Consider the following 15,754-nt stretch of genomic DNA (forward strand, 5'->3'; position numbering starts at 1 on the left):
ATAAATAAATAAAATAAAAGTGCAGTGTCCATCTACAGCTAAAAATGAATAATAAAAATCATTTGAATTCTCTCCTGTATCGTTTCTTTACTCAAATCTTGTTTTATCCAGTAGGATTTTTTTCCCCAAAAGCCCTGATCATTTTATTCTTTGGACGTATATGATTGGAATCTAAATATGATTGAAAGAAAATTAGCTGTACAGAAAACATACTCTGTCAGTGGTAAGAACTATAAGCAATTCTTATACAAGTTATGCTTCACATTAAGTGTGCTGATGGAGCTTAATACAAACATGGTGTGACCTTAATACAAACACGGATGTTTTCAAGTTTTTAGACTTTCCTTATACCTTATACCCAATCATTTATACAAGTTACATCTTGCTTAATAAATTCTACAGAGCTATAAGAATCTTAGGACTTTAGGGCTAGAAGAGACCTCTGTTTCAAATTAACACCTTCATTTTTTAGACATGGAAACAAAGGTTTGCCCAAGTCAGACAGCCAGCAGAGGGCAGAGCCAGTCTAGAAACTAAGCCTTTTGACATAAGGTAAATTCTTCAATTCCCTGTTTCTCAAACTCAGATCTGTAGGTATCCCTGGGGTTGCTATCATATATGCTTCAGGATCTGAGGGAAAAAAATCAGTTAGAAATTTTAAGTCCTGGGATGGGATTGTAGCTCAGTGGTTAAGCACTTGCCTCACATGTGTGGGGCACTGGGTTCAATTCTCAGCACCATATAAAAATAAATAAAATAAAGGTATTGTGTCTATAACTTAAAAAAAAGAAATTTTAAGTCTTTTGGCTTATTTTCAGTGATAATCATCTGTATGCCATCCTTATAATCAAGTATAGTCTCATGACTTCAGAGCTTGTATTTGGTTTTATATTAAGTTTGTAACAAGTTAGCTGGGTGTAATGGCATACACCTGTAATCCCAGCAGCTTTGGAGGCTGAGGCAGGAGGATCACAAGTTCAATACTAGCCTTAGCAACTTAGTAAGGCCCTGACTGAGACTCTGTCTGGAAATTTTAAAAAAAATAATAATTTATAAAAGGGCTAGAGATGTGGCTCAGTGGTTAAGTGCCCCAGAGTTCAATCCCTGGTTAGTACCTCTCACCCCTCTGCCTTCCCAAAAAGTTTGCAACAGCTGAAAGCCAAATGATATCACAATATCCAGTCCAAATGAAGGTTCTGAGGTAATTTGAGGAAAGAAAAGTAGTAAGATAACCAGGTCATGACCTAATAAATTCAAGCCAAATTAAAATACCAGGGAACTGAGTTCCATTTTACATTACAAGTTATTAATTACATTAGTAACACAAGTTCCTTTGTTATGTTATTTAATGTGTTAATAAAGATTACTGGGTTTGTAGTTTTGCTTGACTCTAATCTATGAATTTGCTGTGCTTTTATAGTTGTATACAAAGAATTCATACCTAGATTTGAAATTATACAGATTAAATAACACTGCTAGAATGAATATTTATCCACCTAAAGGTCTTTGAGAATTTTTTTTTCTTACCACTACTCCCTCATCAATATATCTATATACTCTCTAGTTTTAGGTTTTCAAAGTGCCAAGGAAACAAGTAATTCATCATCGAATGGTGCTGTATTACTGTGTAAGAGCACTCCTTAAGATTCTGTTTTTCGTTTCTGCCTTATGAAAGGAAGCATACACAATAAGGCAGAATATAGTCCTGCTTCTCACTGAGGGAGCTGTGAGATCCCCTGCCTGAAATCAGTTGAACTCTTTGGGCCTGTTTTCCTAATTTGCAAAATGAAGGGTTTAAACTAAAGCAGCAGGAAGATGGAGATTTTTTGACTAGCTATGCATTTAATGAGCATTTGAAAAATTGTAATTAGCATATGAAATCTGAGATTTCATTGACATAAAGCTCAATTGATTGAACTAAAAAAATAAGTTGACTTTAAGAAGAAAAAAATGTGGTATGTAGACAGGGCAAAAATTGTGAGAATGGTATGCAAATGAATAAAATTGAAAATAACGGAACAGTAGATTTAAAAATATACTTTGGGGGGGTTGGGGTTATGGCTCAGCAGTAGAGTGCTCGCCTAGTACATGTGAGGTGCTGGGTTCGATCCTCAGCACCACATAAAATAAAGGTATTGTGTCCAACTACCACTAAAAAAATATATAGTAAAATATACACTTTGGGATCTAAAATTCTGTAATATCATAATAATCTGAAGGTTAAAGGGCACCTCTTCAGGGTCAGGGAATTCAGAATAATTTCTTGGGATAAATTTTAACATGCATACTTGAAGAAGGTTTCAGAGAGAATTGGGAATTTTTTAACATATTGATTTATTTGCTATTCTTATTCTCATCCTAAATTTTACCTAAATTAACCTAGGTATTAGAGATCAGGTTGATGCTTCTATATTTGCAAGTATAGTCGATAGGCTCTTTTAGTTTGACATTTCATGAAAACTCATGCAAGGTGTACTTCTCTCTAAGAAGTACAAACTATCTTCTGTTTGTACTGAATTTTTCATTCTACAATTCCTCACCTCATTGTTGCTTCACTTCAAAAGACTGTTAACTTGGATGGGACCTGCATTTGATCCTGAAGGCATGAAACCAAAGGTCTGTCCTTGGAAGCCTCTTTCTGACACTTTCTTCTTAACCATTATGCAATTTCCTTTTATGTACAATTTTACAGGTTCAAATTTGTGGTATTAACACAAAATAGCCAGACAGAACTTTTAATACACAACCAAAATGCTGGCATCCAAATAAATGTTATACTTAAGAATAGCAATGTGCTTAAACACTTTAAATACCCTTCTGGAGCCAGTTGAGATGAGAAACAGTCTTATTGACTCATATTTCCACATTCTTTTATTCTCCTACTTTTCTTGTTCTTCTATTTAATAATTAATATAGGTCCATTTATTGAGCACTTAGCACCCAGCAGACATAAATATCCATACTTTTGTTTCATCCTCAAAATAATTGTAAAATACTATAACCCAGATTTACAGGTGAAGAAACTAAGACTCCAAAAGGCAATTAATTTGCATAAATCAGAGCCACAATTTTGCAGGTCAATGGGATTCTAGTAATAAGCTCTGAGATACACACACCTCTGTTCTTTCTCTACTTTCTCCACCTGCCTTCAGCACCTGCCCCTTGGTGTCTCCAAAGGGGAGCTGTGCTGATAGTGGCCTAGATACAGCCAAAGACTCCAAGAAACAGGGCCATGCTATTGGAAAAGGCTCTGAGCCCAGGGAGAAATAGAGTACATTAGGAAACAGAAACCAGCTTTGTAGACTGCTCATATTAGTGGGCATATCTGCTTGAATGAAGGCCCTGATCCTGTGCTACCAGACTTCAAGTAGATCACTAGAAGCTGAGGCCTTTTAAACATGGGGGAAGGGGAAGCACACCTCAATATCCATCCATTCATGATCAACTTACCTGTCCACAGGTAGGTGCTATACAGGGAGCTGTACAATAGAACAAACACCAAAATTTGTCCAACAAAATTTTTTTCTTTAACGAAATTCCATATCATCATTCCAGCACAGACAATAGACTAAAGAAAGAATTATTAAAAGACTTTGTAAATAGCTAAGCAAATCGTACGATTCAACATTATTATAGAAAATAGCTATTGAATCAACTATATTTGTATAAGTTTTATTCACAGCAAATATAATTATTCATTGTAAATTATTTCTGACCAATTATCAACTAGTTATATGAAAAATTCAAGCTTTGTAATAAAAACTTCTGTATATAGAGCCTTTAACAATGTACATGTTTAACTGAAACTGATAATGAATATATTCTAAATACTAACCTTAAATTTAGTAATGATTTATATAGAAAATGCTAAATTTCTTTCCATTATGATTTGTGACATGCAAAGATCTAACTAGAAAAGTAAAACTGTGAGAGTTCAGATTTTAATGATTCAATTGATTCTATTAATAACTCAAAGTTATTATCAAATGCTATTATTAGCCTCAACTGAAAGTTCAAGGCCTATTGCAATATTTAATATATTAGGCATAAACTAATTATGATCAAATTTAATTGATCATATTTAATAGTATTTATGACTTTATAACTGGAAAAACCTAACATTAATTTTCTCAGGAGCAGTAGAATAGCCCTGAAAAATTCTAAATATCTATAGATATACTAACCTGAGCAATGAGTAAATTGGTTGTAAGTATATGAGGAAGCTGCTTATATTTTTTACTCAAGAGAAGAATAGCCAGAGACCAGATCTTGAAGACAAAAGTTTCAAAAGTTATTCATGTTTCTAAATATTTAAAATTACTTATTAAATAACATATTGATTAACTCTTTTTTGGTGGCATTGGGGCTCAAACCCAGGGCCTCATGCAAAGTAGGCAAGTATTACACTGAGCTACATCACCAGCCCTGGGATGATTATCTTTAAAGAATCCTCTTATCAAGGCACAGTGGCGCATACCTGTGATCCCAGCAACTAGTTATATGAGGCTGAGGCAGGAGGATTGCATGTTCAAAGCCAGCCTCAGCAATTTTTCGAGGCCCTAAGCAACTTAGTGAGACCCTGTCTCAAAACAAAAAAGGGCTGGGGATGTAAGTCACTGGTAGTGCCCCTGGATTCAAGCCCTGGTACAAAACAAACAAACAAACAAACAAACAAACAAAAACTTCTTTATCTTAGTTCAGAAAGAAATTCCAATGTTATTTTCTTTACCTAGTACCAAATAGAGTATTAAGGTAAATAACTACATCAAAAATAAAATGAAAAGCATGGGAATCTCCCATAGTAATTAACCATCTTAAAATTACGTGATCTTTAAAAACTAATGCTTTGACTAGAGCCATGTTCTAACTATGCCTATCTTCCATGGCTGAGAGGGGACACTGGGTCACAGCCAATTATTTGGGAAAGAAGTTTTAGTGGAGATATAATAATAATAATAATAATAATAATAATAATAATAATAATAATAATAATAATAATATAAGATCCTAAGTTTTCCCTTTTTTATTTCTACCACACTGGCTGATAAGGTAGCTAAATTCAAAATTCTAAGCTGTCTTTCTTTAAACAGACTATCTATACTGAGAATTATCATCTTGCATTTTTCATATTTAAAAGGATTAGGTTTCTTTTCTTTGTTGTTCTGGGGATTGACCCAGAGCCTTATACATGCTAACTACATGCTCTACCACTGGGCTATGCCCTGAGTCCCAGGTCTGGGTTTCTATTCTATCCACATAGTGGCCAAGTAAGTAGGCTAGTCAATTTCCTTCTTTCTCCCATCATTGCCAATAGATTTTATATCACCATTCTCTTCTCAGTGGGCATAGATTTTACAATATGTGACATGTCAAATTTATTAAAAACTATGTTAGCCATACATTTATTTGTTGCCAATATACATATTCATCCCCACCCCACCCCCTTTATCATTGAAAATATTGCTTGAATTTAAGAGGCAAGTTGATCTACAAGATATTGTAGTTGTCAAATGCTTAATTATTTAAGTTGAACTAGATATATCCAATTTGAATAGTAATCTAAATTGTCACTAACATAAAATCGGCAATTGAACAGGGCCCCAAAGATCTCTTCTGACCTCATGATTCTACAACAGCTAGTATTTATATGGTAAGTCGTCATTCACAGCATGTTTATCACATTTATTATCTCATTTATTCCTTAAACAACCCATGGAGATATGTGAAATTATTATCTTTCTTTTATAGCTGTGAAAACTAAAGCTTAGAGAGATTAAGTTAACTTTCCAGGGATACACAGCTAATTTGTGATAGGGTCAGGAGTCAAATCCAGGTCTGACTAAATCTCACACCTTGTCTACTCTTACAACTCTCCCAAATGAAAAGACAAAACTCATTTAATTGAAAGGTTGATATTCCATTTTATGGGCAGGCTTTAACTTTATTTTATTTTCTAAGAAACTAATTTTTAAATCTTTTTTCTATTACTAAGCTATTTTCAAACTTGTTCTATGGTTTCCATTCAATTTTACACTGAAACATACTTACCAAGGAGACTAGGCTGATAATACTTATATCGAAACTAACATTCTGGATGGCATATGCCAATGGCTTAGGGTCCATAGTGGGAAAGGTCAATAACCAGGCAGAAACATACATAATTGGAGCTGACACAAATGTGCTTATTACCATCCCTGAGGTTATCTGTAAAAAAATAGATCAAATTGAGGAGTCATGATCTCATTCAATTACTTTAAACTTTAAATACCCACAACACACTAAAGGTTTCTGAAATAAAAATAAATCAGTAAAAAGATATTATAGAATCCAGCATATTGTCTAATAACATATTTTACCTTTCTGAAAGTCTTTAAAAGAAACCATAGGTAAGTTCCCTTGGTCCCTCTTCTAACCTAGGTTAAATCAATATTTGTATCACAAGTACTAGAAATTCCATTGTTATTTTTAGGTTCTAAAAGTGATCCTTTTAATGATATAATTAAACTCATGAATAGTTTCCTTACATACTATTTCATAAAATATAGGACAAAAAAAGCAATTTGCAAAGAGAAAAATAACCACACATACATTCTTCAGATTATATAGTAGAATTGACCTTCAATAAATAATTCAGTTCTTTCATATTTCAAAATCTTTGATGCTGTAGACACAATACTCTTAGACACTGATAATTTGATGTTAATTAATTTTAGATATTTACTGCTATAGGTTATGTGGTATTTTGTATCTGGTGATAAATTATCATGAATAAAATATATTTTTTTCCTCAGAATTTCCAAAGCTACCCTTCTTTAAATAACTTTCAGGATTAAGTATAAGTATGGAAACAGAATACTTGAAACTAAAAAAGAACAGTAAGAAAGCAAGGATGACTAAAGACCCTGGATTAAATAACTATTGTTACATAATGTTACACAATACCTCCTTATTTAAAATGAGGTAGCTTAGAGATATCAAATTATCATAGAAAGAATGTTGCTTTCTGGATTTCAATCAAACTTAGAAAGTAGTATATACATACAATCTCTACTTCCATGTTGAACTGTGTAGCAAAGATAGCCACTCCTGGTGCTACAGGGAAGACACCATACAAAAATGCATAATTTGATAAACTTGTGTGATTCACTACACTGTCACCCTTGTCCAAGAGTTCCACCATTTCTCTGCACAGAAGTGGCAGCACCAAGCTGAAGAAAGAAGAAATGCATAATTTACTTGGTATCAAGGTATGCTTATCCCTCAATAGTAGATTGCGCTAGTGAACTGGCATTAGGTTATTTTTCTGTTCTTTCCCAGAGTTGTATCTATTTGCACATATTCTATGTATGCCTACTTATGAACATTTTATTGAAAGAATTAAGAATTCATATTGGAACCATTTCAAGAGTTACAACATTCTGTAAATACTTCAAACGTTGGGATGAGGGGAAAACATTATTTCTATACCAAAAAATATTAGTAAAACTTGCAATTATAGCTGCTATCTTCCTTACTCTATTGGTTCACTGAAATATTAGAAGAAAAAAACCTGATCATTTTGGGGAAGAACTTCTTTTAAGAAAATAACTAAATAAACAAAATATTAAGAAAATAACTAAATTACTTTTTGGAAAATAACCTGAATTCTATTAAATGATTGGGAGTTTAAATGGTAATAACACTGCTTGATTAAATTCTAAAACCAGTAGAAAAAATACGTATCTTACAATTGATTCTTTGTGTGTGTGTGTGTGTGTGTGTGTGTGTGTGTGTGTATGTGTGTATTATGTACATTCAGCAAAAGGAACTCAAACAACTGAAGTAGAGCAGAAAAATTAATGAAACACAGATCTGGTGAAGAATAAATTATTAAAAAAATTCTTTTAAGATTTCATTGAAGAGCATAAAACCAGTGACTAAAATAATTGGGTTCTCCTTTAAGAAAACAGCAAGACTGAGGTTGATAACATTGTTATAGCAGCACCCAGAGAGAAGCTCCAGGATGAAATAAAGAACTACTCATTTAATTTTTTAATTGAAAAAAATACATATACTTAATAAGAATTTAACTAGAAAAAAATTTAATTGGACTAGTTAAATTCTACTTTTAAGTTGAAGTTGATAATACTGTTATCATTAGAACAATATTTATTACTGTGACAATTTTATTTAATACTTTGTTTCTGAGGAGCATAACAGCAGTGTAAATGATTTTCAGAACTTTAGTTTGCAAATATAAATACATATCTTATTGCACCACTTTCATGAACTTAACTGCCTATACAAGAGCTGAGTCCCATAGTTAAGTATGCCTCAAGTACTCTGAGTTAATATTGTAGTCAAATTATGTCACCTGCACCATGAAGTGTGACTTCATGGCTAATGATACACATAAATTGAAAACTAAGAAGCTAAGAAGAACTTTTTGACAGGTTAGGATCAGATATCCAATAATATTCATCAACATCTCTATTTAGAAAGTTCATTCAAACTCAGAATTACAGAATATTTTCCCAAATTCATGAAAAAAATTTGTTAAAAATTATTGTTCTTACATAACTAGGATGCCTCTTCCTTTAGGATTTTAATAGATTCAGAAATCCTGCAAAATTTCTTGAAAAATAAGATCTAACTAGGACATTAAGAGACAATTAACAAACTATATAAAAGCAGGATAAAAAAGCTAAAGGGAAACAGTTATTAATATCTGACAGTAAAATGCAAAGAATAGCCTACATGGAATAAGGAAATGAAAGACCATTTTTCAAAATGCACCAATATTCCATTCTCCTTTAAATCACAACTATTCTATAAGGAAGGATTAATAGTCAAAGGAAAAAAATAATTTCAGACACATCCTAATGAATTGGTTAAACAAGGTTTTTACAAAGTATAATTCCCAAGTTAAATAAGTGAAACTTACAGTTTAGCTGTGATGAGAAGAATTGGTACAACAAATGCTGACTTCTTCAGTCTCCTTATTTTTCCTACCATTGTAAGACCAAGATAAAATAGGGCTGCTCCAGAAAAAGAATTTGCAAGTCCATCAAGAAAATTTTTCATATATACAGGCACCTTTTTATCAAGAATAAAATTTAAGGCAATGCCAATGAAGACCATAAATACTATTGGGTTCTGTAATACACGCAGGAATCCAAGTCCCACAATTTTTACTTTGTTTTGAGAAGCATTTTGAGAATCTTTCCACTTCTGGATTTCACAGAAGATAAACCCAATTGGGTTTAACATCATAAGAGATATTGGTGCCACCAAATAAATGTACTGAAGATATTCTGGGTATGTAGTTTGATATAAAGCTTCAACTGCAAAACAAGAATATTGATCTTAAAATGATTACCATAGAAATATATAAATATGCAAATAACATTTTCTGTTTAATTTTAGCATATTGCAAAGTTATCTAAAGAGTTCCAAATGACCTCATTATCCTATTTTTTGAAAAGTCAATTTTAGTAATAAAAAATTATTATACTAAATGCAATCTAGTTTACAAAATGATAACCTAAATTTTTTTTTAATATTTATTTTTTAGTTGTAGTTGGACACAATACCTTTATTTTATTTATTTATTTTCATGTGGTTATGAGGATCAAACCTAGGGCCTCGCACATGCTAGGCAAGTGCTCTACCGCTGAGCTACAACCCCAGCCCCCTAAAATTATTTTTAGTAAAACATAATTAATTTTTACTATCTAGGATCTAAGATTAGTCTTCAAAAACAAACATAAAAAAGGCAGAACTGTAAGTTTTAAAAGAAACAATAAAAATAAAAATCTAGTATCAAACTAAATGTTTAAGTAGTAATAGCAACAAAGTGATTGACTGTATCCCTGGAGAGAGCAGCTTCATTGGAGTCATGAGGCATAAGTCAGATTTCAGAGGACTGAGGAAGGTGTAGAGAAAAGGAACTAAAAATGAGCACTGAAGTAATGGAGTCCACACTGTATAGGAAAAGAAGTAAAGATGGGAGGTGACTGACTGAAAGTAGAGAGGTCAGGGACTGGAGGCCCTTATGAAGCTCGAGAATTAAGTGCAGTTGGAAGTATAGGATTCAGAATAGGTCAGATAGTGTGTTGAGTTTAATATTTTCCAGATCACTAGGTCCAGAAAGTGGCCACGGGAGTTGTTCACTGACAAGGAGTAAAGTTATCATTAGAGATGAGGAGGCCAAGGGATCTAGAGGGCAGAGAATTTGATGGGAAGTTCACAAGGATGCTAAAGTCAAACAAGAGAACAGCAGGACTTAGGACAAAGAAGATGACAGCAAGCAGGACAGTAAAGTCTTCAATGAATGAGGGGAGATGGCTAGAATGAAGTCAGAAGATGAAAGCAATGAGGATGAACAGACTGGACAGATAGCATGAACTTCAAAATAGTTGTCAACAACAGAGTAGGGAGCAATGGATTAGCAGTGGTTCACGGCAGCTAGCCAGGTGAGGATGCCAGTCTCACCTACCTCTGGCTCAGGTGGTATGTAGGCTATGGGGTAATGAGTATCCTCCATTTGAGAGGGAATGAAAGGCAATGAATACTGAAAACCTGTGAAGACACTAAGCAAGTAGGGACAGAAAGTTGGATCTAACAAACGTTTGTGAGAGTAATGAAGTGGAGTTACATAAATGTACGTTTGATAAATACACATTCAACTATACCTTCTTGGGAAAACAAAATCTTTTTTTCTCATATAGCATGTTCTCAAGTACAAACTAATTATTTCACCTTTTGTTCATTAAAGAACAATAAGGCTCAAGAAAAAAGTCTGGCTATGTTAGAGTTATAGGAAATAGAATAAGACAAAGTATGTGTGCTGTGTATTATAGGTAATTTTAAGGAATTTTCCCAAGGGTTTGAGTATCCATGATGACTTTAGAATCTGATACTATATAAGATGTGTTTCCTTGGAGGGAGTTAAGTGGATTGGATCTGACTTCTAACAGTTTCCTGGAGGAGTTAAGGGTTGGTGGCCTGGTCTGAGATTATTAGGGCAATTTAGAGTCATGGAATAAATAACTTGGTCTGTGGGCACATTTTTGGCAGTAGGTCCCAAATAGAAAAACTGATACAGAATTGAAATTGAAAAAGATAAAACGTGGACAGCCAGTCGCCAAGGAGAGACTCAATCTTGTGGAAAAATGTAAAGATTAGGTTTCTCTGTTTATATTAAGATAAAGTGACACCGGCAGGAAAACATAGTTGTTTACTTACTCGGGATACATAAGTTCAGTTAATATCATGTGCATGACCCGTTAAAGTTATGTAACTAGATTATATAACCTTTAGAAGTTCACCTTGCTCTCATTAGCCAAAATCTTCTTTGTATAAAATTCACCCCCACCCCGCATTTTTCAGCAAAGCACATAGGAAGTTCTATTATATCTCCAAAATGAAGAAGTTAAAAGATATTTGATTATATAAAGTTTCATAATTTTCACTGAATTCTAAATTATGCTAGCTTTATAACTCTTAGTGGTTTTCTTTCATGATTCATAAGGTTCATTTTACTTCTAATTAAACATTCTATCGCTAAGAGAAAGATACCTGCTCACCACTCAGTTTTTAACTTGAATGGATATTTTGGAAATGTCTTGTTTTAAATCTGAGTATAAGAATTTTCCCTAAGCAGGCACACTACAATGCAAAGGTGTTTCCTCTAACAACTTACAGTTGTATGATCTACTCAAAGCCACTTATATTAATGACCTTTTTCTGAAATTTACTTTCCTGGTACATTAGTAGTCCTCATCACATAAGAGATTCTGATTGTTTTAGGAGCTCAATGCAACTTTGAGCAACCAGTTTTATTACCTAAGGCTGCCCAATCATCAAACAGTGTTTTTGCTTTCCTCAGGTTCAGTAACCTGAGGTCAACAACAAGAAGGGTGAGTATGTGGTAGGATGAGATATTCTGAAAGAAAAGAGAGACTATATTCACATGACTTTTATTTCAGAAGAATATTATTATGATTGTTCTTTATTGTTAGTTATTATAGTTAATCTCTTACTGTGCCTAATTTATAAATTTAATTTTCTTTTAGGTAGGTATGTGTGTATAGGATTAAAACATTGGTACCCTCAGTTTCAGGCATCCACTAGGGGTCCTGGAACATATTCCTGGCAGATTAGAGGAACCACCGTGTTTACTTTCTTCTTTGGCAGGATCTTCTTTATTTTCTCTGCTTGATTCTTACTACTGTTACTAGTTAGAAGTCTCAAAATTAGACTACCTAATGTATTACTAAAATACATTATTTTGGATTTTTTCAATTACTCCCTTCATCAATTTTATTTACTGCTAACAAATCATAACTGTCAAAAGTCAACATTATCCCACGGTTCTCACTGTCCACAAGAAGAACTATAGGGTTGGGATTGTGGCTCAGCGGTAGAGAACTTGCCTAGTACAGACGGGACCCGGGTTTGATCCTCAGCACCACATAAAAAATAAAGGCATTGTGTCCATCGACACCTAAAAAATAAATGTTTAAAAAAACAACAACTATAAAGCCTTTTTTTTTTTGTGGTGCTGGGGATTGAACCCAGGGCCTTGTGCATGCGAGGCAAGCACTCTACCAACTGAGCCATATGTGTAATATGAAATGAATTGCATTCTGCCACCATGTATAACAAATTAGAATAAATAATTAAAGAACAAAACAAAACAAAACAAAAAAAAACCTCTTTTGACATAAACACCCCAGTTGCCACAACTGAATTTGGAATTCACCTACCTCAGCCTCCTTAGTCACTGGGGTTACATACAACTGCACCCAGCACCCTCTTTTTCCTTTCTTAGTCCTGAGTCTTGGCTGCTATTTAAGGCCAGTCTCTCATGCTACTTCTTCCACCAAGTCTTCAGTTTACATCAATAATCTCTCCACTGGAATGCTATGGTATTTTGTTCCATATTAGTACCACCTTGGCAAATTCTAAGTTCCTTAAAGGCATCATTTTATGACCCACAGTCCCCAGCACAGTGCTGAACAAATCTGAAAATACTTGCTGAGTGGGATTAACTTCCCATCAATGAATGCTAAAGTTTTCAGACTAGCAAAAATGTATTTTGTAACACACAATAATTTTTTATCTAATCAACATCAATTAATCCATTTCTTTTTAGATCAGTTTTTCATGTTTTTTGCTTTTGTGTGTGTTGGGAGGAGTTCTTCAGATTGAACCCAGGGGCATTCTACCACTGACCTACATTCCCCAGCCTGTTTTTGAGAGAGGGTCTCATTAAGTTATTGAGGCTAGCCTCAACTTGCAAACCTCCTTAGACTCACACGTAACTGGTGTTATGAACATGTGCCAATGTGCCCAGCTGTTTTTGCTTTTAGAAAATCTATTTTTTAATTGACAAATAAAAATTAAACAATTATTTGTACATGTTGTTTGTATACATTGGGGAATGGCTAAATGGAGCTAATCACATACTTATCATTTTTGTTATAAAAACACTTATAATCTACTCTTAGCAATTTAAAAAAAATATAAGACATTAACTGTAGTCACCATGTTTTACAATGCATCTCTTGAACTTATTCCTCCAAACTGAAATCCTATAAGTATTTTTTAACACTATGAATATTTACAAGCTAGTTACAATTGGGGTTTTTAAGCTCAGCTGAACAAGTGTTCAAAGGCAAAAGAAGTATAGTCTAGTGGGGGAGCAAAAATTGTAATTAGATGCTTATTAAATTACTAGAAGAATAGGGTTCAACATGGGAATTTTAGTCTATGTCAGCCATTCACTTGCATAATTATTTAACATTATATCTTTATCTATAAATTGGCATTGCTTTTCTGTTATCAATCTGAAGATGGTTTCTAAATCTGAAAAGAAATTACATATGAACATGGAAACCTACAGTAACTAAAATTAGATTTATAATCATTATATCAACTATTAAGTTCTAATTAATTAATGCTTATAAATAAGGCTCGTGGAGGGAGGGAGGAATCCCATTATGAGGACTTATTATATAGCTTTGAAGAACTAAGAGATAAAATTAGCCACCTACTGTGGCTCCTATTTTGATTCCTGCAGGGTTTCAATCTCTAGCAAATAACACAAAGACTCTGACAAGATCATTCTATTATATAATGGCATATAGTTAAATGCTTCATTTCCTTTCTGTTTACAGCTCAAGCACTAGGGCATAATTATGATTAGTCAGGGTACTTATGCTATCAGCATTGTTTGAAGAATAAATTATAGGACTTAACTATGCCCTATTAGTATCTTTTAATGACAGAGGCAGGGAACCATTCTGATTTGCTGAAATCAACATTTCACCTTGGTAGATTCTTGGTTTCTTCTACACTTGGATTTTTAAAGTACTTTTGAAAATAATTGTTATAAAAAACAGTGAGCTTTTTAAAAAGTCTGTCATAATGCACTATTCTGTCACTTGAGTAAAAAAGAAAAATCACTTTAATGTAATTTTATAGACCATTATAAATGTCATGGTATTCAAAAAAGCAAATGTGACTACCCTTTTTCTTTATTCATTAACTTATCTGCCTTTTCCTTGCTAGCATTTTTCAAGTCACCTATAAATTGGACAGATATGGAATAAATGTCTTAAAAAGGACATCTTTTTAGAACTCCCAATTGATGCTCCTCTGTGAACAAGAGAGTGGGAATTCTTGGGAGAGGCTACAGAACAAACAGAAAGGTCTTCTCTCTGGAGAGGCTTCTCTGTTCACCCTGTACAAGGCCAAAAGGCAGATGGACACAGGCAGAAATAATAAACAACCTCACCCAGGAGCAGATATATGTCTATATAGTTCAGTATCACATTTTCCAATCTGAAGGCATATGAGAAAGTTGTCTATGTTATTGGGTTTTAGTAAAATTATAGACTACAACCTAATGTTACAAGAGTTCTTATTATTTGGGAGTAAAAAAAAATAAAATAAAATACAAAAATTGCAACCCAAAATTGGCATACACATCAAAGAAATTTGGGCAAGCACATGCCCAACATGATTATTACAAGATTCACTAAAACAACATGGGACACAAGAAGAGCAGGATGAGAATGGCTGGTTATATTCTTTATTTAGATATTCTGCCTTGATAAAAAATTTGATTAATTCATCTAATAGATCTTTTTTTCATTACTGCTCATTTCATGGAAAATTTAGGAATACTATAGGGACAAAGAATTTTGATTCTTTCTGAAAATAATGTATAACAAGGGCTGGTTGGGTGTTCTGAGATAAACTTGGCATGTTATATAACTATGTGGCATAAGAGAATGCCCAGGACTTAGAATCAGAAAACTTAGGTTTGGATCTCAGTCACCTGTTAGCTGTGTGACCTGGAATAAAACAATCTCTGTAAGCTTATCTCCTTATTTGAAAATGAGGATAATAGTATCTGCCCTATTCAAATGAGATAAGTGTAAGAAAGTACTCTGTAAACTACAAAGTTACAAATGTTAGTTTTGTTTAGTTATGGGTTTACTAATCTATGAGATTATATGAAACTAATATACTTCTAATTGATGTCAAAGTAAGATAAGCAATATTTATTAAATATATAAACCATGGTACTGAGCCACTTCTGAATTTCTTATATCATAAATATATTGACTAATCTGTTATTAGTTCTAAGGAAATGGTCAAACACATTAACTCCTCGATCTTCTATTTCCAAAAATCTTTTCCTTTAAAATTCAATAACCTTAAAGGAACACCTATTTAGTTTGTTACTATTTATAGCTCAGTT

General features: G+C 33.3%; 1 protein-coding gene across 1 annotated transcript in view; it reads right to left on the reverse strand.

Moving 5' to 3' along the window:
- LOC144250931 (lysosomal cholesterol signaling protein-like) overlaps nt 1-15,754 on the reverse strand; it is a 47,695-nt gene that overhangs the window by 19,405 nt on the left and 12,536 nt on the right. Inside the window, exons 3-7 of the mRNA XM_077794098.1 lie at nt 8,924-9,323; nt 7,043-7,208; nt 6,049-6,204; nt 4,185-4,268; nt 3,451-3,568 (exon numbers count right to left, since the gene is read on the reverse strand). Of these exons, the coding sequence (XP_077650224.1) occupies nt 3,451-3,568; nt 4,185-4,268; nt 6,049-6,204; nt 7,043-7,208; nt 8,924-9,323 (924 nt within the window). The remainder of the gene's footprint in view (nt 1-3,450; nt 3,569-4,184; nt 4,269-6,048; nt 6,205-7,042; nt 7,209-8,923; nt 9,324-15,754) is intronic.

This window comes from Urocitellus parryii, chromosome Y (genome assembly GCF_045843805.1).
Source record: "Urocitellus parryii isolate mUroPar1 chromosome Y, mUroPar1.hap1, whole genome shotgun sequence".
Classification (NCBI taxonomy): domain Eukaryota; kingdom Metazoa; phylum Chordata; class Mammalia; order Rodentia; family Sciuridae; genus Urocitellus; species Urocitellus parryii.